The 21,345-nt window shown below is 40.0% G+C and overlaps 1 protein-coding gene across 5 annotated transcripts in view; it reads left to right on the top strand.

Annotated features, from left to right (window-relative positions):
• Positions 1-21,345, top strand: part of SYNE1 (spectrin repeat containing nuclear envelope protein 1) — a 505,866-nt gene that overhangs the window by 362,692 nt on the left and 121,829 nt on the right. For 4 of the 5 annotated variants that reach the window (XM_070796399.1, XM_070796398.1, XM_070796402.1 and 1 more), the window contains 11 exons: positions 4,524-4,643; positions 6,180-6,380; positions 8,702-8,875; positions 9,742-9,873; positions 10,461-10,657; positions 11,347-11,479; positions 11,860-12,042; positions 13,622-13,771; positions 14,940-15,116; positions 15,563-15,718; positions 20,693-20,848. In XM_070796399.1, coding sequence (XP_070652500.1) covers positions 4,524-4,643; positions 6,180-6,380; positions 8,702-8,875; positions 9,742-9,873; positions 10,461-10,657; positions 11,347-11,479; positions 11,860-12,042; positions 13,622-13,771; positions 14,940-15,116; positions 15,563-15,718; positions 20,693-20,848 — 1,779 coding nt within the window. Of the gene's footprint in view, positions 1-4,523; positions 4,644-6,179; positions 6,381-8,701; positions 8,876-9,741; positions 9,874-10,460; positions 10,658-10,865; positions 11,186-11,346; positions 11,480-11,859; positions 12,043-13,621; positions 13,772-14,939; positions 15,117-15,562; positions 15,719-20,692; positions 20,849-21,345 lie in introns of those variants that run through there. The other variant, XM_070796403.1, reaches the window with a different exon arrangement.

Here is a 21,345-nt window from a genome sequence, read left to right as displayed (position 1 = left end):
TTACTGTAGCATTTTTTGTTTGTCTTTGGTGTTGTTTTTAAGTACCAGGTTTACATCAGATTACACTGACTCTGCCACTTACTTCTGTGCAGCCAGGAAATGTGAGAGAGGAAAAGGTGTCAGTGACAGATGCTGACCTGAAGGCGTGTGAGACTAGATGTGAACCTCAGTGACTTTTGATAGGCAGTCAGACCATCCTGGTAGTGCTACAGATGAAGCGCTGTGGATATTTAGAAGATGGGTGGATTACCTCCAGCCAGCCGTAGGATCAAGGAGAAATTTTGTAAAGGGAAATTCGAACTGGACTTAGAAGTTTGGACACACAGAGATTGGGAAGAAAGATAGTCTAGCAAAGAGCAGAAGAACAGAGGCATAAATGTTAGATCATTCAGGACACTTTGGGAGAAAAGCAAGTGATCCTGTTTGGCTGACTTAACAATGAACCAAAGTGACTGAGGGGAAGTAAAAATGGGAAGAGAAAATCTGAGGCAACCTGTGGAGCCTATTGAATGTCAGAAAATTGGGGCTTGTTCCACGAATGAATGGTCAGCTTTATTGATTTCCTGCTTCATTGGTTAAAACAATAGGCACACACCACAATGTATGTATATTTACTTATTTATAAATCATAAGTGGGTACTGTGTCATAAAGTATACATGCAAATGATCATTTAAAATGCATGTGGTTGAATATAAATGAAAGACATAGTGTTTCTCTCTCAGACCTTCTTATTCATTTCTGAGTACTTACACCCACCTCAGAGACCACTGGCAGCGGAAAGTCACTTGGGATGTTTATAGGGTGAGGATGAGTGGCAGTGTCACCTCCTGCTTCCAGGTGGTTGGCATGGCAACTCCAGGGTCAGGAAGCAGGGTATCCTCCTGAGGCCTCCCATAGCTGCTCTGAGAAGGAATAAGAATTCAAACTGTCACAGTGGCAGTGAAAACAGGGAGGAGACAAGAAATGGCAAGGATGCCACAAAGAACATCCCATTTCACAAGCTAAGTCATTATGAAAACGTGTGTTTTAATAGAATGGCATACCTTAATTCTAGCAGACTGCTAATGGTTCTACGGGTAGGCCCTAGGAAATCCCCTGAAATAGAAATCACCATTTGTTCAATTAAATAATCAAGAAATATATTTTTATCTTTGGAATTTACATTGGTTATATCTGTCAATAGTAAAAGTGTTAATTGTGATCACACTATCATAAATACATACCATAGAAATCACCCCAAATATTTCTCTATAGGAGATCTCTCTTTTTCTCTTTCACCATTTAAAATAATGTGCAAAATTATGTCTGAATATGTATCTTTCTTTACCATAATTTCACCTGTTTTTCTTTTTAAAGAGATCCCTCATTTTTCCCAAATTGAAAAATAATTCATTCATGTCGTATCTCCTACTTGCTGCTGCTGCTGCTGCTAAGTCACTTCAGTCGTGTCCGACTCTGTGCGATCCCATAGTCGGCAGCCCACCAGGCTTCCCCGTCCCTGGGAACACTGGAGTAGGTTGCCATTTCCTTCTTCAATGCATGAAAGTGAAAAGTGAAAGTGAAGTGGCTCAGTCATGTCCAACTCTTAGCAACCCCATGGACTGCAGCCCACCAGGCTCCTCTGTCCATGCATTTTCCAGGCAAGAGTACTGGAGTAGGGTGCCAATGCCTTCTCCATCTCCTACTTGAAAGGACCTTAATTTTTATGTTTTGGCTTGTAATGTTACCTGATGTAAAAAACATTTGAGCAGCCCAAAGAATGCTTTGTTTTGAATTTCTAATGTGAAATTTAGGATAGGTATCATTACAAGTAACACCTGTACTATTGGCCAACATAACCAATGTCAATTTCAAAGATAAAAAATTACTCAGTTATTTCATTGAATAAATGGATTATTATTATAAAACTGTAAAAAGTGCTAATTCCATTCCTACCCTCCTTGGGTTGAGGAGGTAACAGTGGCAGATATGTTCGTGTTCTGAGTCATGTCATTCCAACCTAGAACAGACCTGTGTCTGAACCCGGGTGTGCAGCTGTCTCCTGGGATCTCCCTTTTACTGTCGTTCTGAGAATCCCCTTCACCTCTCCCTTCTGTTGGGTCTTGTCTTCCCTGAGTCCAAACCACGTCTTTCTCCTTATTGTCTTGCTTCCTTGTTTTATCAGTGTACATCCTTGCTAAGAATGGATGCATGCTAGATATATTTTTCAATTTTTCCATGTCTCAAAGTGTTCTAGTACTGTACTCACATACTATTGATAACTTGGCTCTTTATAGAATTCTTGGTGGACTCTTTAGAGTTTTGAGGCTTCTCCTGTATTGTTTCTTAGCTTCCAATGTTGGCTTGAGGAATGTAAAATTGTTCTGATTCCCAAAGGTCTCAGTGTTCTGAAATTTCATGATGACATGCCTTGGAGAGAGTCTGTTTTATCCTCTGGGCTGAGAACTCAGTGGGCTCTTTTGATGTGGCAACTTCATCCTTCCATTCTGAAACATTTTATGAGAGTACTGAAATATTTTGCATCCTTCTGTTTTATCTGTCTCCCTTTCTCAAAATCCTTTTAGGCACATGTTGGATGTTCTGGTCCAGTCTTCTAACTTTCTTATCAAAGGGATGTTTCGCTCCTTGTTTTTTCGTTCTGCTTTCGGAAGACATTTTCAGTTTCAGCTCCAAACTTTTCTATTGACTTTTTAATTTCTACTCTCATGCATTTCATCTTCCTAGAGCTCTTTTTGGTTCTCCAAATGATGTGTTCTTTGGTAGTAGTATCTTATTCTTTTTTAAATCGATGCATTGTCTTCTGTAATCTCTCTAGGTAAATTAATGATTTGGGAGTTGAAGATATTTTGGGAGACTTTAAGGTTTTTGTTTGTTTGTTTTTCCTGCATAATCTATTTTCCTCAAGGTTGCTTTTATTTGTTTGCTTATTTTAGTTTAGTTTAGTTTCTATCTTTCATGTTAGAGGCTTTTCTAGGATACATGAACATGCTGTCTCTTCACATTTAGGATGAGGGAGTAATCAGCTGAATGGGAGCTTCATGAATGGATGGGGCTTGATGATTTTGAGATTTATTGAAGGATGATCTATGTGGGCCATTTGTTGGAGAATCCTTGTCTCAGTTTTTTTTCGGATCTTTTCATTTTGTCCCACCCACCCTCTTCTGTCTGGAAAATAGAGACAAGGCTTCAGCACTCTAGGAGTTGCAGGAGATCCACATTCAGCAATCATTGGGCATTTGGTCACTTCATCCCCTTGTTTGCGGTCAAGGACTCAAGCGTCTGGTGCCCCTCAGTCCAGAGACTATCTGTCTTATTGGGTTGGCCAAAAAGTGCATTGTAATGGAAGTACCTGAACAAACTTTTCGAGCAATCCAATACCTTCTTCAGAAAATGGAAAGATCCAATGTGAAGTGAGGAAGAGGGTCTGAGAATCTGAGTATTCTTCAAACATCTTTCCACCAACCCACGAATTATATTTAGTACTCATCCTGCATTTCCCGGAGTTCCTGAGATTCCTTTTGCTTTAATCTGGTGATGAAGAACCCCTGCCAGCTTAGAATTCAGCTTTCTCAGATTCCCTAAGTCAATTCCCGTGTATCCTTCTGATTTTCAGCTTGCAAACTTTTGTTGGTATCATCTTCGTTCCTGTTTCCTTGCTCTTGTAGATTTACTGGGGGGGAAACACACCAGAAAACAAGCAAACAAAATATTGGCGACCCAGGAGATAGAAAATAGGACACATGTGTTTTATCTGCCATCTGGAGTCCCTGTTATTTTCCTCCTTCAAAGGCAGCTGAGGTTGCTTGTCTTCCAAAAGCCTTCCCTGACTGTTCCAGAATTCACTGCCTGCTCCCAAGTCCTCTCATAGGGAGAAGCAGAAGCAAGTTTAGTACCTAACTGTATTCAGCCTTGTTTCATTTTCTTCTCTTTCCTCCAGCTTCCTAAGCAGACTGGAAGCTCCTTGAAGGCCAGGTTGAGGTCTTGTCCTGCTTCAGTAGACCTCACTCTGGGAAGACAAGGGTCAGCTCTAGCGGTCACCTTCATGCTTTATTGCTTGTCCTTCTGCTTTACAATGAGTAAGCTCTCCCTGACCATGCTGTAATGTACTTTCCCTTTTCCTCACTGAATCTCTCTCCAAAGATGCTCAAAACTGCATTTCAGAAAAGCAGAACGTGATCCCCTAGAACATCTTAGGCAAATGCCCTTTTTCTAACTTTGTCTTAAAATCATGCTTCTTCTTCAGGTTGCTGTTCACCATTTCCCTTATTTGTTCAAGGAAGCCGTTGTTCTCTCAACCCTCCACATTAAGCCTTTCCAACCTCCTTACCTTGAAAACATTTGATCTGTAGTATAATAAATTGCCTTCTTCCCTTGTCTAGATAATAGAGCAACATCGTTTTTATGTTGCATGGGAAATGTTTTAGGTGGAGAAGGGAGGAACAAGTAAGAAGCCACGATAATCGTATTATGCATGGGAAATTGTTTATGGGAGTTTTAATGACAAGTCATAAATCCTCCATAGGCAATACAGCAGGCTGAAGATGGGCTAAAGGAATTAGATGCGGGAATCATTGAATTAAAAAGGCGTGCTGACAAGTTGCAGATTGAGCAGCCTTCCATGCAAGAACTCTCCAAACTCCAGGTACGGTTTTCTACTAATGGCATTCAGCTTCAATGGTACATCCTAATTGGAAGTCAAGAAAAAATAAAAACTATTTTCTCCATTTTCGTCAGGTTTTCTGTAAAGTTCATGTCATTTAGGCCCTAATTTTTCCCCAAGTAACTCTTAGAACATTTTCTAAAACATTTATCATAAATATTTAGTACAATAAAATAAATGGACACATTTTTAGATTGACTGAAGGGTAGTCTGTGTGGGCTATTTGTTGGAGAACTTTGTGTCAGATCTTTAGGTCTTTTCTTGTATTTTTCTTGTAGTCATATGCTTCTAAGATTTTTTTGTGTGTTATTATTATTCTGATTGTTAAGCACTTTGGTATAATTTATTTGTGGCCTATTGCTTTCTACTCCAGAAAATTTATTAATTGGCAATCTTAATAGGTATCTAGAAAACCCTGTATTGTACTGTAGCCAAAAACAGGTTTTAAGGAAAAAATATTTAAGCTGATACCTTTTAGAACGTGTATTTTCTCAAGTGTTCAAAATTATAGTTTATATTTCATACATGGTTGAATGGAAAAGAGACATTGTTTCAATTCCAGAACAACAAAAAATTAAGCTAGAAGGTAGCTGAAATCCAAACCAACTTCCCCAGCATCTTCCAGGAGAAGAGAATAACACTTTGAATTGGTGTTTTTAAATCTGGCACCTAGGCAGATAGCTGGTATCAGATTGGTAGGAAGATAATGAGATAGTAAAGCCAACAAAGTGTAGCATCTGATAACACAGGTAATTTATATTAAGAAAAAAATGTGCATGTATTAGTTTTTCTCCACTCTTGAGTCCAATACAGGGTCACAAATTCTTTTGAGAAAATAAAATACCTCTTATTTTAAAAGAACATTTTTATTTCAACTGTCTCATTCCATTATCTAAGATTTCATAATGTGATGAGCCCATGGCCCCCACTCTGTCCTTTTGAGATAGTTTTCCGACAGCACTCAAATGTCAGGTGTAAGAGTCAAGCGTCATAGCTGTAAATAGGCATTAAAGTTGAACTTTTCCAGATTGAGCCATTTTGGCTTACTCAACCTTAATATGATACATTAATCAGGTCCATATGGCTCAAATAAATTTTGTTTTTGGTGTATCATCGTCCGCTAAAATGTCTTTCCAGTTAAATAGTTATTTATTTACTCCACCACATTTGGCAAAAAAACCCCACCAGAAAACATTGCCTTTTTAAGTTTTAAAGTCTTTCTGCTCACTTGAAACTGATGTTTCTGTAGCTCTTTATTTAAGGAATAGTCTCAGATCTGATTATTACTTAAGCAGACCCAATGTTAAGGATACTTTATTCAGTTACTTCAAAATTAGAAAATTTGAGAGTGTGATTAAAAATTAGAACTGCATTCTCCATGACATGTCCCTTAGCTGCAAGAACAGCTTTTCAGCATTTTAAACCTCCATCAATTATTGACATTCTGTGAGGACAGGTGTCAGATGTACCCCGTGTAGAGTGAGTTTAAATTGAACATGAGTTTTATCTGTTTCTTAGGACATGTATGATGAACTCATGATGACTATTGGCTCCCGGCGGAGCGGGCTGAACCAGAATCTTGCCCTCAAGAGTCAGTACGAAAGAGCCTTGCAGGATCTGGCCGACCTACTGGAAACAGGACGAGAGAAGACGGCAGGAGACCAGAAAATTATTGTGTCTTCCAAAGAGGAAATCCAACAACTACTTGATAAACATAAGGTTATATAAAAAAAAAAAAAACAAAAAACAGAAAATGTCCTTAAATACGTGCTCTTCTGGTTGCCATAGTCCTCATGAGTTTCCTCCTGGGCACAACAAGTGTTGTTACTACATAACCAAACTTGGTAGCCCTGAGATTGTTCCCCCAGTATGTACGATAACCAATCTCAGGTTAGACCCTGTTCCCTTCATAAAAGATGCTTAGTATGCGTGTGTGCCGTCATGTCCAACACTTTGTGACCCCATGGACCATAGACTGTCAGGCTCCTCTGTCCACGGAATGCCTGTTTAATTCAGAAACACAACTTGCATTATTAGTAACATTACAAAAATACAGGTTTTGCCACTTCAAAGACTCAACTTCCCAGACAGTGGAAATTTCTCATAGGGAAACTTTTAAAATTCCCTTGGATTATAGATGGTTAACATTCTACCTTTATGTAGCTCTTTGGTGACTTATAAAGGTAGATTTAGGTTTGGGGGTGGGGGCAGAGAACTTCACTTCGTGCTATTTTTCCCAGAGGTTTTTGTCCAGAACTTCGTGATTTATTAAAGCCTTATCATTTGGCTTTGAAAACAGTGCTTTAAAGTCAGCAGCTGGTTTTTCTCAAATCTTTGACCATAGCAATAAAATATCATCCTGAGTTATTCCAGAGGGGAAATTGGGATCAATGAGTATAAATAACAAAGAAATAAAGCTCAATAGATGAAGAACTCTAAAAGGATAGGCTGCCATTAAACGGATAGCCCTCCTGGCCAGAAGTCCGTCCAAGGCTGTCGGGGGAGACAGAGTTGTGAAACAAGTATCAGCTTTCTGCGAATGTTGGGCTAAGTGACCTCCAGGTTCTCTTCCAACTTGGAGATTCTATGATATCATAACTGTCCGTTAAAAATAATGGTTCTAGTTCCTCTTGACCAGACCATTTTCTGAGGGAGAGCTCTGCGTGAGTGGCTCAGAGTCTGAAAATGGGAAATTAAAACTACCTACCTCTTAGGGCTGTGATAAGGATTCAACAAGTTACTCACTGGAGTGTTTATATTGTCTAGCACATAGTACACACTCAGCATTAGCTGATGTTTTTAATTCCCAGTCGTAGTTCCATCCTTGGTGCTGGGAACAGGAAATGGGATAGCCCTCTCCTAACCTCTGGGGGAGCTTCCCAGGTGGCACTCATAAAGAACCTGCCTGCCAATAGAGGAGGCATAAAGGATGTGAGTTTGATCCCTGGGTCGGGAAGATCCCCTGGAGGAGGGCATGGAAATCCACTCTAGTATTCTTGCCTGGAGAATCCGATGGACAGAGGAGCCTGGTGGGCTACGGTCCATAGGGTCACAAAGAGTCGGACACAACTGAAGTAATTTAGCACACATCCTCTGGGGACATTTCCGTATAGAAAGTAACATTTTGAAATGCATTTGTAGGGCTGTGCTGGAGAAGGCAATGTCAACCCACTCCAGTACTCTTGCTTGGAGAATCCCATGGGCGGAGGAGCCTGGTAGGCTGCAGTCCATGGGGTTGCTAAGAGTCAGACACGACTGACTGACTTCACTTTTCACTTTCATGTACTGGAGGAGGAAATGGCAACCCACTCCAGTGTTCTTGCCTGGAGAATCCCAGGGACGGTGGGGCCTGGTGGGCTGCCGTCTATGGAGTCGCACAGAGTCAGACACGACTGAAGCGACTTAGCAGCAGCAGCAGCAGCAGCAGCAGCAAGGCCTACAGCTCTACTGCGTGTAGGCATTTTATGAGGGAAATTTAAATATATTGATGCCAATCAGTGTGTGTCCAGTTAAGCTTGGCATTGAGTATAAAGTACAACAGATGCTCTGAGAATTCAAAAGAACAGAGCTCCAGCCCCACCCTGGAGGAAGGAAAGTTGTGACATTGTCAGGGGTGGGCACTGTAGGAAGCAGAATGTGAGCAGCGGCTGAAGGTGGGGGATAGGCACTGATGTGTCCCAGGGCCAAGGGAGGCCGGACTGTGTGGTGGCAGAAGCGAGTGTCCACCCAGGTGATATGGGGATTAGGAGCTGAGAGGGCCGATGAGTTTTTTAGCAGCTGCTCATGTGTGATGGGTTCTGTTTGGGGGCCAGAGTACCTGCAGCTCAGCATTGTGTAGGTGCTTTGAGTGAGGGGCCAGGAGAGGCCAGTCAGGAGACTAGAGCTCCCCTGTCCCTGCACACGGCTGTGGGTGCCTGGGTGAGTGGAGGCCAGCAGGGGAGGACCACTGTTGCCCAGGCAGCTTCCGGGTTTGAAGTGGTTTTTATCGTTAGGTAGTAAACGCACTAGTTGCTGACCCCTTTCTATCTGAAAAATTGCAGGAATACTTTCAGGGTCTGGAATCTCACATGATCTTGACCGAAACCCTCTTCAGAAAGATCATCAGCTTTGCAGTCCCACGGGAAACTCAGTTCCACACAGACCTGATGGCGCAGGCTTCCGCTGTGCTCAAAGGGGCTCACAAGAGGGGTGTGGAACTGGAGTACATCCTCGAGGTGAGACCCTCCCCTTCAGCACGCTCTGGCTGCATGGCAGACCCGGCAGGCGAGATGTCTTCATTCCTGCGATTTGTCTCTTATGACCTGGAGACATCACAGACTGGACATCATATGTTGTGTGTGCCCCTCGTGTTTCCTGTTTACATTTAGGTAAAGGCTATGCCTTTCTGTAAGTTCAGTCAGAAGAAGACTGATTCCAGAATGGGAACGGTAATATTTACAGTCTTGATAGACTTGCCTTTGGTATAAATTATTGAAGAAGACTTCACATGATTAAAAAAATTTTTTTTCCAGTTTTAAATAATTTTAGAATAAGTGATTTGAAATTTCTTCTTAATAGACTGTCTATACTGTATATTCATATTTCTTAACTGTCTGTGTCAGTTTTTTATCTGCACATGTGAAGTATTTAGTTCACTTACTCTGGGAAGTTAACAAGCTTGTTCCTTTCACTTAAGTCATTGGTTTATCCTCACTGCGGGGAAGGATGAAACCATGCATTTCAGATGCCCACTGTGTTCAGATGTGCTGCATGTATTATTCTATTTAAGCCTCACAATGGACAAGACTGTTAGTATCATCACCATTTCTTTTAATGTTGAAAGTGAGGTTCAGAGATGTGCAGTAATTTTCCCAGGTCTTACAGCTGCTTAGCTGCAGATGTGGGAGATGTGCACGGTGCTTTGCAGGGTGACTTTCTGATGACTTCCTTCAAAGCCATCTTTTGCTTCCCAGAGCAAAGCCCCAATGCAGGCACCTCTGACATGTCTTTGAAGGACTCCGTCAGGTGCGTGTGAGGACACAGAAAGGATGCTGTTCCTTAATGAGGGTCTTCAGCTCACACACTGATGTCGTGTTTCTAGACATGGTCCCAACTGGAGAAGGAGCACTGGGAGCTTAGCCGGCAGCTGGAGGTGGTGGAGAGCAGCACCCCAAGCGTGGGTTTGGTGGAGGAGAGCGAAGACAGGCTTATCGACCGGATCGCACTCTACCAGGTCAGCGTCCAGATGACAGTGTGGTGTAAGAAGTTGCCACATCGCTTTTTGAAGCTTTCCCATGGTTTTAACAGATCTACTCAAACTTTCAATCCAATATTTTGTTAAGTACTTTGACTTTCAGTGTTTGTTTCATAATAGAACATAAAAAGAGCTTTTTCTTTTTTTAAATGAGAGCCCCTTTTGGAAATGTAGCCTTCAGCAAGTGTTTTCCACTTGTTAGGCTGAAGTCTCACTGTCTTGAAATAATTACAGATGGTTGTTTTATGATAGAGAATCAAAAAGCCCCCCACCCTTTTTTCTTAAATTTAATGAGAGAGAGCTCTTTTTGAAAATTCATCCTCCACCAAGCATTACTTTGTATTTTTTTGTTGGTGTTACACTATTCTTAAAATAATGATATGTCAATAGTTTTAAGTACCCCCAAAGTTATATACTTAGATATAGAAACATCATGAAGTAGAAACTTCAGTGTAAATAGTTGAAATCTGACTAATGGGTAAGGGGAACATTATGGAGAAATTATAATCTTTAGGGTGAAAAATTGCATTATCTGAACTTTGACCCAGTATTTTCAATCATTTTAGCATTTGAAATCCAGCCTTAATGAATACCAGCCCAAATTATATCAGGTAATAGATGATGGAAAACGACTTCTGATATCTGTTAGCTGTTCAGATCTGGAAAGCCAGCTAAATCAACTTGGAGAGCACTGGTTAAGTGATACCAACAAAGTGTCTAAGGAACTTCACAGATTGGAAACAATATTGAAACACTGGACCAGGTAATACTTCGGCAAATTTTTAAATTACTGCTGCAGTGTTTATAAGGCTGTTGGGCCTCCGAGTTGAAAAAGATGTGGTCCCTCAAGGAACATACCACAGAGTTTGGAAAAGAAAGGCAAACAAAAAGCTTCCAATTAGATTCTTGCGTAATTGTATAAACATGTGCTTAAAAAAGGGTGAGGGAGGCAGGCATTATGCAATACGTCTAACCTTTGAGCTGTCATCTCCCCTGCCTATCGATGTACATGGGTGGTCACAGTAAATCTTAGAAGGAGAGAAGGAAGAGAGAGTGTGTTTTGAAAAGATAGAGTTTTCCTTGAGGGCAATAGAAGGTAGTCAAGAAAGGTGGAAGGTTGATTTTATATTATGAAATCCTTGTTTTTATGCCACCTTTATGTAAGAACTTTAACAATCATCTAATATTTTCTCAGTAGGTAGCCTCAGTGTGAAAGAGTAGGAGAAAGATATTTTTTTTATCTTTAGCTTAGAGATGGGAAAACTGAAATGGAGAGACTGACCTACTTAAGGTATGGATATGAAGAGAAGGGAATTTGAGAGTGTCAGCCCAAGGCATGATTCTCCCAAATCCTGACCTGTCTCCTTGTAAAATTAGCATTGGCGAATAACATAGGTTAGCACAAAGTCGGGATTGGATGTTTACCTAATAGACTTATTATTATCCTTACAGATATCAAAGTGAATCTGCAGATCTAATCCACTGGTTACAGTCTGCAAAAGACAGGCTGGAATTTTGGACTCAACAATCTGTGACAGTCCCACAAGAACTGGAAATGGTCCGTGATCACCTGAATGGCTTTCTGGTAAGCTTAAGAATCTAAAGCATTTGATTCAGTTTTACTGTTTTCAGGCCTTTAGGTAAAACCTGACTTAACACCAGTAAAAAAAGCAGCTGTCAATGGATGTAGTTAGTAAATCAAGCTATAGAGAACTTGTCATTGTTAACTCTGTGTGTTCATTAATTCTGCAAAATACTAAGCCTCCACATTGCCTCTTTAGAGTAGTGTCTAAGGGAGGTTGGCTTTCATTCAGGGCAAGGGTCTGTTGCTTTTATTTTCCTCAGAGTGCTTAATCGCTACTCTCCTTCAAAAAGGAAAGAAAAAACTTTATGTAATAAGTTAGCCTCTTTCCGTAAATGTAAGGTCTGGCTACTTCATCCTGATTTGACTGCTGGTACTTCTAGGAGTTTTCCAAAGAGGTGGATGCCAAGTCCACGCTAAAATCATCTGTTCTGAGCACTGGAAATCAGCTTCTTCGATTAAAGAAAGTGGACACAGCTGCCTTGCGTTCTGAGCTGTCCCACATTGATGGCCAGTGGAATGACCTGCTGACAAATATTCCAGCCGTACAGGAAAAGCTTCACCAGGTACAAAAATAATTATCAGTTGAATTGTTCATAACTGATGTAAGTGGTATTAGATGGAAAAGTACATTTATCTGCTTTTGCTCACAAATTTAAATCAGCTATATCTTGGACACCCTGTCTTTTATGTCTTCCCTTATATTGCATGTTAATATTGCTATACATAAAATAGATAATCAAAAAGAACCTATGGTATAAGACAGGGAACCTCACTCAATATTCTGTAATGACCTGTATGGAAAGAATCTAAAAAAGAGTGAATGTGTTATCTGTATAACTGACTCTGCTTTTTAGCCGAAGGTAACACAACATAGTAAATCAATGTGCCCCATGCCCCACAAAAAGAAAAGAGTAAATGATTCTACCAATGCCCAATCTATAAATTCCCTGTCTTCCAATGGCTTCTTTATTGTGTTGTGTGTGTTAGAATCCTTGTCTGTCCATGTTTAAATTATTTGTTTTCTCATATATAAAATGAGGGTGACTATGCCTCTCTCAAAAAGTAAGTAGTTACGAAGATTTAATAATAGTATATGTGAAAGTGAAAGTCGCTCAGTTGTGTCTGACTCTTTGCGACCCCATGGACTATACAGTCCATGGAATTCCTCCAGGCCAGAATACTGGAGTGGATAGCCGTTCCCTTCTTCAGGGATCGAACCCAGGTCTCCCGTACTGCAGGCAGATTCTTTACCAGCTGAGCCAGAAGGGAAGCCCAATAGTATACGTAAAAGACCTATAATCTTACCGACAATAGAGCTGACATGCAACAAATAGAATAAGGAAAAGTAAGCAGTTAACTTATCTGGAAATATGCTTCTTAGCCCTGACCTCCCAGCTATTTTATCTGTATCTCTCTTTGAGATTCATCACTATGTAAGCGGTGTGTTTCATATAAATGTCTCATCCCTCCTAATCAGCGGCTGAACATTTCTAGAGGGCAGGAAACAACTCACATTGACTTCTCTATCTTTCTGCACTGCCTAGAAGTCCATAAGTATTTTAAATGATTGCTTTTTGTCCCCCCAGTCCTTCTAAGTATTTGCATAAATGATTGACACGTTAAGGAAGATTCAGGATTCTAAGTATATTTTAGTGAAAGACGGAGGAAATTGGCTATACTCTTCGGAACAAATATCAGAGTGCCAAAAATCTAGAAAATGATAGTTTGTCGTGTGGTGGTATTTTTCTTTCTTCGTTGAACATTCCTGAGTCGTAATACACAGAGATTTTACAAGATAATTAATAAAATACATCTGTTGAATGTTTTGTAGTTACGTTTTTTAATACTCATAAAACTAGCTATAAAATAAGAAAAATATTTTCTTCTTGCTGGTGTTTTGATTAATTAGGTAGTGTTTATGCAGCGTTTATAGTATTCGATGTCAAGTGAACATAAGAGGACTTTTACTGTTCAGTGTTCGCCTGATGTTTAATTTCCAGCTTCTAACGAGGTTAATATCCAAAAATGTCATTAAGAAGTGTTATTCTGTTGGTACTTCAGTAGGAATTAATAGAATTTTAAGTTAACAGAAATCGGTTTGAATTTTAACATTGTGACTCGTTCTATCTCTGACGTGGGCAGCTCCAAATGGATAAACTACCTTCTCGCCACGCCATTTCCGAAGTCATGACTTGGATTTCTCTTATGGAAAGTGTTATTCAAAAGGATGAAGAGAATATTAAAAATTCCATCGGTTACAAGACAATTCATGAGTACCTTCAGAAATATAAGGTAATTAAACATTCTTGTTTGTTTCTGGCTTCTTGTGCTTTAGGACTGCTTTATTGGAAGAAACTCAAAAACTCAAGTTAGAGAAATCAGGTCTGAAAGCGTATGCTTCATACACAGTGACCAGAGAGGTTTCCAACAGTAAGAAAACTGCCTCCCTCGTTATAGGCATAGGAGCATTGTCTGGTATTAGGACAAAATTGTGAATAAGATTTTGTGTCATATTAAGAAGTCATAAAAATAAATACTATAATTTATATATATTATATAGTAGGATATGTAGTTTGTCCAATTCTACTTACTCTTCCTAAAAAATATCTATATTTATACTCAGGTTTTCCCTGATGGCCTAGATGGTAAAGAATCTGTCTGCAATGTAGGAGACCTGGGTTCAATCCCTGGGTCGGGAATATCCTTTGGAGAAGGGCATGGCAACCCATTTCAGTATTTTCACCTGGAGAATTCCATGGACAGAGGAGCCTGGTAGGCTACAGTCCATGGGGTCGCAAAACATCAGACACCACTGAGCAACTAACACACACACACATATTTATACTCAGTATATCTATATGTTCCAAATTTTCACAAATTTAAATTCTATATATTTATACACTCAAAATGTATAAATCAATTTATATTCAGTATATTCATATGTTACATATTTACATATATATTCAACTTCTGAAAATAATAGACATATTAATATATACAGACTGTGCCATTGGAACTAAAATCATGGAAGTGATAATATTCATCTTAAGCTTGCTTAAGGCTTTCTAACTCCTGGTAAAATATAAAAAAGTGAAAGTCACGTCCAACTCTTTGCAACCACATGGGCTATATGGTCCATGGAGTTCTCGGCCAGAATACTGGAGTGGGTAGCGTTTCCCTTCTCCAGGGGATCTTCCCAACCCAGGGATCAAACCCAGGTCTCCCGCATTGCAGGTGGATTCTTTACCAGCTGAGCCACAAGGGAAGCCCAAGAATACTGAAATAGGTAGCCTATCCCTTCTCCAGCGGATCTTTCCAACCCAGGAATTGAACCAGCGTCTCTTGCATTGCAGGTGGATTCTTTACCAACTGAGCTATCAAGGAAGCTGATATGTATAAAATCATATAAGAAATGTATACATATAACCTTATTTTCTTATTTTCTCCTCTCCCTTTTCAGGGTTTTCAGATCGACATTAACTGTAAGCAGCTGACTGTTGATTTTGTGAATCAGTCTGTGCTACAGATCAGCAGTCAGGATGTGGAAAGTAAACGCAGCGACAAGACTGATTTTGCTGAGCGACTTGGAGCAATGAATAAAAGCTGGCAAATCCTGCAGGGTCTGGTCACTGAGAAGGTGAGCCAAGCGTTCCTTGTTGTCTGTGTTTCATGAAAACTCCAAGAACAGGTATACTCGGTAGAGAAAACTCATTCCACAAAGTAGCATGGCTCCACTGGGCATAGGACTGCTTCTGAAGGGATAGATCCTGGAGGTTCTCATTTTAAGTGTTCTTCAACCTTGTTCATTTTTTTGTCCCTGTACTCTCTTCTCTTTGAATATTTCATATCATTTTCCTTTATTTAAGGTCTTAATATCTTTTTCCTTTGCTTCAAAGTTGACTTAAGTTCTTTACTTGTTTACCAATAATAGTCATTGATTTACACTCTTTAACATTCATTCTTAATCACAGATACAATGAACTTTTTTTTTTTTTTTTTAAGAATTCTTAATCTGGTGGAAATAGTGATCTACCAGTAATGGGATTCTAAAACAAAATTGCAAATTTTGTTATGTTTGTTCAGATTCAGTTGTTGGAAGGCTTATTGGAATCTTGGTCAGAATATGAAAATAACGTACAATGTCTGAAAACGTGGTTTGAAACCCAGGAAAAGAGACTGAAACAACAACATCGCATTGGAGACCAGGCTTCAGTTCAGAACGCAATGAAAGACTGTCAGGTAACTTGTCCGAGTGGCAGACAAGCACCCTTCACAGTTTGATGGCATATGGCAAATTTGCAAGTCATGACAATTGAGAGTTACATATTAAAAAATGCTGCATTTGGTAACAAATTTCTCTGATTACATGAATTATAATGTTTTGACACCTATTAGATTTTTTTCCACCTGTTTTTATAAATTTGAATTTATGAATAGAGAATGGTTCTAACCCCCCATACTGATCATTCGGGCTTGCCAGGTAGCACAATGGCAAAGAATCCACCTGCCAAGACAGGAGACACAAGAGACACAGATTTGATCCCTGGGTCGGAAGATTCCCCTGGAGTAGGAAGTAGCAACCCACTCTAGTTTTCTTGCTTGGAAAATTCCATGGACAAAGGAGCAGGGCAGGCTACAGTCCTTGGGGTCACAAAGAGTATCGGGTAGGACTGAAGCGACTGAGCACGAACACACACACCTCCTTAAGAAGCTCTTCTCTCAACTGTCTTTCCTGTATAAATGAAGTCAGCATTAGAGGCTTGATTGAATTCTGGCTCAACTCCAGTGAGCCAGTGCTTCCCAGGGGACAGTGTTGCCCCCCTACTGAGTCCCATCAGAAAGACCAGACAGCGCCTGCTTATTCCACAGTTAGTGATAAAGATGTTGGTTCAGGTGGAGTGGGTTAACTAAATGTTTTCCAGTGACTTGGGACTCCTTAATATTTCCTTAGGGGTTCTTGTTTATGTGAAAGAAACGTAAGCTATTACAGTTAATGCTGTAATTAAAAAACAATTCAGTAATTTATGTGTTACAGATTGGCTATGATGGTTCTCTCTAGTATTTCCTAAGGATAGTTGAAGACTAAACTGTGAAGCAATTCTACAGAAATGCTCCTTACCCCAAATGTGTTTTTCTATTTCAGCTTTCAAAAAGAAAGGCCTTTCCTAATGATCTTCCCTTGAAACAATGTTTTTTTTTTTTCAGGGGGTATATGTAAAGAGATATATTTAAGCTCTCAATCAAAGCCTTTTGGTTCAGAAAAGAGCACGGGCTTTTGTACTGGGCTGACAAGCTAATGAAGTGCAATTTTGAGGGTGCATGAAAATGGCAAAGGAAACTATCATGCAGAGAAATAGTTTGAAAAAAAAAAAAAACAGGAACTTCACATCGTTAGATGGGTGTGTAGGGACCTCCTTGGTGGTTCAGTGGTCCCACTGCAGGGGACACTGACTGGTTCAGTCCCTGGTCAAGGAACTAAAATCGCACGTACCTTGTGGCATGCCCCACACCCCCACTCACCCCGCTCCCTGCAAAATAAGGTGGTTGTGTAAAAGATGGAAGACCAGAAACAGGCATTAGCTAGTCTCATTGCCTTTCCAATTTTCCAGGGTCCAGTAGTGTTTTTAACTTAGGCTATCAATTCCAAAATGTACAAGGAAGCCAGAATTCCAGAATTCTACTTTGAAGAATGACTTCCTCAGCTAAAGTGTTTTTATTAAAACTAAAACATAATTTCAGAATGAATATGAGAAAGATGAGTGCTTCCCAGTTCCTGAGGAACTTGACTATGAAAAGACTGAAATTATAGGTTAGCTTTCCTTTTCCTTTATTTTTCCTTCTTCCTTCTCCTCGTTTATTTTTTTCTTGCTTGCTATTTTTTTGTTCTCCTTAATGTACTTTTCTTCTGCCATTTTCCATTTTCTTTTTATGTAATGTCTTCTGTTTAACAGAGAGAGAGAGGAGATTGCTAGATGGAAAATAAAGCAGAAACTTGACCAAGTTTTACTCCTTTTCCGACCCAAATTTTAGTCTCCCAGAGGGTCACACCAGGCAGTGTCAGAAAGAAAGCTTCATGTGTGGTTGAAAGGACTTCACTCCGATGCCAATTTATGATTTCAAATGAAAAGTCATTAAAAAAAATAAAATAGCAACAACAGAATTAAAGTAGCCCACAGTTATTTTGGGGTTTCACAGATAAATCACGATAGCCTAACTGGCAGGTTCCATTTGACAGCACCACAAACCATGGTGAAAATTTATTGTCATTCTTGAGAAATTGTTCCTCTGGACCAAAGTATAGAATTCAAGCCAGCATACTTACATTGGTGACTGGATTCAAGCTTTATTTTGTTTAAAAGGTCTTGGATATTTTTTTACTTTTCCAGGAGTAATTTATGAACTCAAACCAACCTAAAAACTGATATTTCTGAATTAACCCAAGTTAAGAATGATTTATTATAGCAAAAAATGTTAGTTTTGGCTTTTCTCTTCATTGATCAGAAACAGAATCATCTTTTAATTATTATTGGAGAGAAATGAAAACGTACCTTTGTTTTGCACAAAATATATATTTCATTCCTGTTTCTCTCCTGGGTTGTGCTTTTATGCCAACATAAATGTGCAGGACACTTTTGAGATGTGTTTCTAAGCAATGCATAATTTATTTAATATTGCTCACTTAAAAAACTAACATCTATGGATAAATGAGAATAAGTTTAATTCCAGTGGCTGAATTTTAGAATAATACTGAAGACATGTTGGAAGGATTATTTGGTTATGTAATCCTTTAGAGAAGCAGAGAAAAAAAATCCTTAAATAGTAAAGTTGATTATGTTTTCTTCAGTGTATATAGGACCTGTAACCCTACTAATCATTATGTTCATTCTCAGGTTAATTATCAAAGCTGTCAACAGACTGGCAAAACTATAAATCATAAATAAAGGACCAGTTATTAAAAACAAAAATTATCTCTTTAGGCTACTGACTGCAAGAACTTATAATTAATACATCAAGACAAAAATAGCTTCCTAATAATTAAGGAGAGATAAATAAATAAATTTGCACTGAAGCAAGGCAAAATACCAAATGGCTAAATAAAATAATACTCTTACATTTGCCTAGTTTTTAACAGCTTCAAAAGGATTTCATAGATATATTTATCCAATGTTATCTCTTTGAGGTGAGCCAAATGTATTATTATTCCTATTTTGTACATAAGGTCGAGGGCTTCCCAGGTGACACGGTGCTAAAGAATCCACCTGCCAGTGCAGGAGACGTAGGAGACTTAGGTTCAATCCCTGAGTCAGGAATATCCCCTGGAGGAGGGCATGGCAACCTGCTGTAGTATTCTTGCCTGAAAAATTCCATGGACAGGGGAGCCTGGTGGGCTACAGTCCATTGTGAGGTTGCAAAGAGCTGGACGTGACTGAGCAACCGAGCACACACACACAGACACACAGAGAGTGATGAAAGGATTGGACCACACAGAAACAAAAACCAAAGGGGCACATTAAAGGAAAACAGAGAGCAGGACGTTACCCTGCCCGTACCCATACCAAGACTGATGGAGTGATCCATGTGTGGATCGTGACAGGGAGGTGGAAATCTTTTTCACAGAATTGAGACATTATCCAAGCTTAAAATATTTTTTGGTTTTCTTCATTCCGAGCCCCAAGGCCTACACATCTGCATACCTAGCTCTGGGGATGTACTTTTGAATATGATCATATAACCAGGTCTCCATATACTACAGCTGCTCACCTCACCCCAACATAGGTTTACACCTTCTCCTTGATTCCTGTCCAATGACCCACCTTCAGCACTGGGCTGGGAGTCAGTAGGCTCTGGGTTCTAACTCCGCTTCTGGCCTTTCTGTGACCTGAGACAGGTTGTATGACTTAAGTCTCTCTTGTTCATCCATAAAATGTTGATAGCAGTCTCAACCAGAGAAGGCAATGGCAACCCACTCCACTCTTGCCTGGAAAATCCCATGGATGGAGGAGCCTGGTAGGCTGCAGTCCATGGGGTCGCTAGTAGTCGGACAGGACTGAGCGACTTCACTTTCACGCATTGGAAAAGGTAATGGCAACCCGCTCCAGTGTTCTTGCCTGGAGAATCCCAGGGATGGGGGAGCCTGGTGGGCTGCCGTCTCTGGGGTCGCACAGAGTCGGACAGGACTGAAGCCACTTAGCAGCAGCAGCAGCAATCTCAACCTGTCTCAAGGTGCTTTCAAAATTTTCTAATGAATTTAAAACATGAGTTAGGATTATGGTTAAGTATGATCTCTATATCATCATCTCATTTTTTTTTTAGAACATTTCATGGTGGCGGTGGTGGTGATGTGTTAGTCGCTAAGTTGTGTCTGATTCTTGTGAACCCGTGGACTGTAGCCCACCAGGCTCCTCTGTTCATGAGACTTCGCAGGCAAGAATACTGGACTGGGTTGCCATTTCCTTCTCCAGGGGATCTTCCTGACCCAGGGACTGAACCAGGATCTCCTACACTGCAGGCAGTCTCCTACACTGTAGGCCGATTCTTTACCAATTGAGCTACCAGGAAAGCCCGGACATTTCATGCTGACCATTATAAATGCAAATCCTAAGGAAGATGAGGATTTGACTCATGAAAAAAAGCCCACACAACCTTTCTGAATCACTCGAATCAGAGTATTTTAGGGAGAAAGAGAGGTTAATGGAGACTCTGTTTTTTTTCATATGAAGAAACTGAGACCCTATGGAGGTTTCTCACTTGCACAAAGTGACTCAGCTTAATGGTCACAGAAGTGGGGCTAAATCCCAGATACTGGGGTCCAGAGCACCATTCTATTCCATTTCATTCCAGGGGCTAGGACTGTGAGACTTTTCCAATAGCAAGATAAATGAATTTAAGGATGTAAATCATGTTAAGCATTTGCAACATATATTTCTTTCCTTGTAGCTTGTTGAAAAAAGTCCCACATTGCCATTTCCTTATCTCTTATATCATCAAATTTTGTATTTTTTAAGTTACACTCACCTCTCATGGAATGAGAAGAGAATTTTTAAAATTTAAAGGTAGGAAGAAGTATCGTTCTGGCGAGCCTCTCCTGAGAACAATAAGCTTTTTGGATTAGTAAAAGGTTTTTTTGGATATGAGACTAGCATGGCTCAATTTCAGTGCACCCCAGAGTTCCATAATAGAATAATTTAAAATGATTATTTCTTCATCTTTCAGGATCTGGAAGACTTGATTAAAGCAAAAGAGAAAGAGGTAGAGAAAATTGAGCAGAATGGACTTGCTTTGGTTCAGAACAAGAAAGAAGAAGTCTCTGGCATTGTCAGGAGCACGCTTCAGGAGCTCAACCAAACTTGGGCAAATTTAGACCACATGGTAATGTTGCTTGTGGAGAGTTGGCTCCAAGACCGCACTTACCATCTTGTGTCCAAATGTGAATGTGACATGGGCTTTGATTTTCATAAAGTAACTGAAAAAATAATCGCTGAATCTAAACAGCATGTATTTATACTGTTAAGTCCACTTTGTTAACCTTTCAAAAAGAGTCTAGCTTCAGCTGTTTCCTATAATTAACAGTATTATGGACATTCCTTTCTCAATAATCTTATCTATTCGGGGTCTATCGATACCATTTAGGCACAGGTGATTCTCAAATGTGTATACTCAGGTTGAACTTCTCCCCTAAACTCAGTCAGAGACAGACACAGAGGGAAGTCCTCTATCAACATCTCCACTCACATGGCCAGTAGACATCTCAAACTTCCTGCGCGAATCAACTCCCATCAGTCCCCCTCAAACGCACACTTTTGCCGTCTCGGTTCATGACAGCTCTACCCTTCCAGCAGCATGGGCTGGAACCCTTGGAGTCGTTC

This window comes from Bos indicus, chromosome 9 (genome assembly GCF_029378745.1).
Source record: "Bos indicus isolate NIAB-ARS_2022 breed Sahiwal x Tharparkar chromosome 9, NIAB-ARS_B.indTharparkar_mat_pri_1.0, whole genome shotgun sequence".
In the NCBI taxonomy this organism is placed as follows: Eukaryota; Metazoa; Chordata; class Mammalia; order Artiodactyla; family Bovidae; genus Bos; species Bos indicus.
This window is presented reverse-complemented; position numbering and strand designations above follow the sequence as displayed.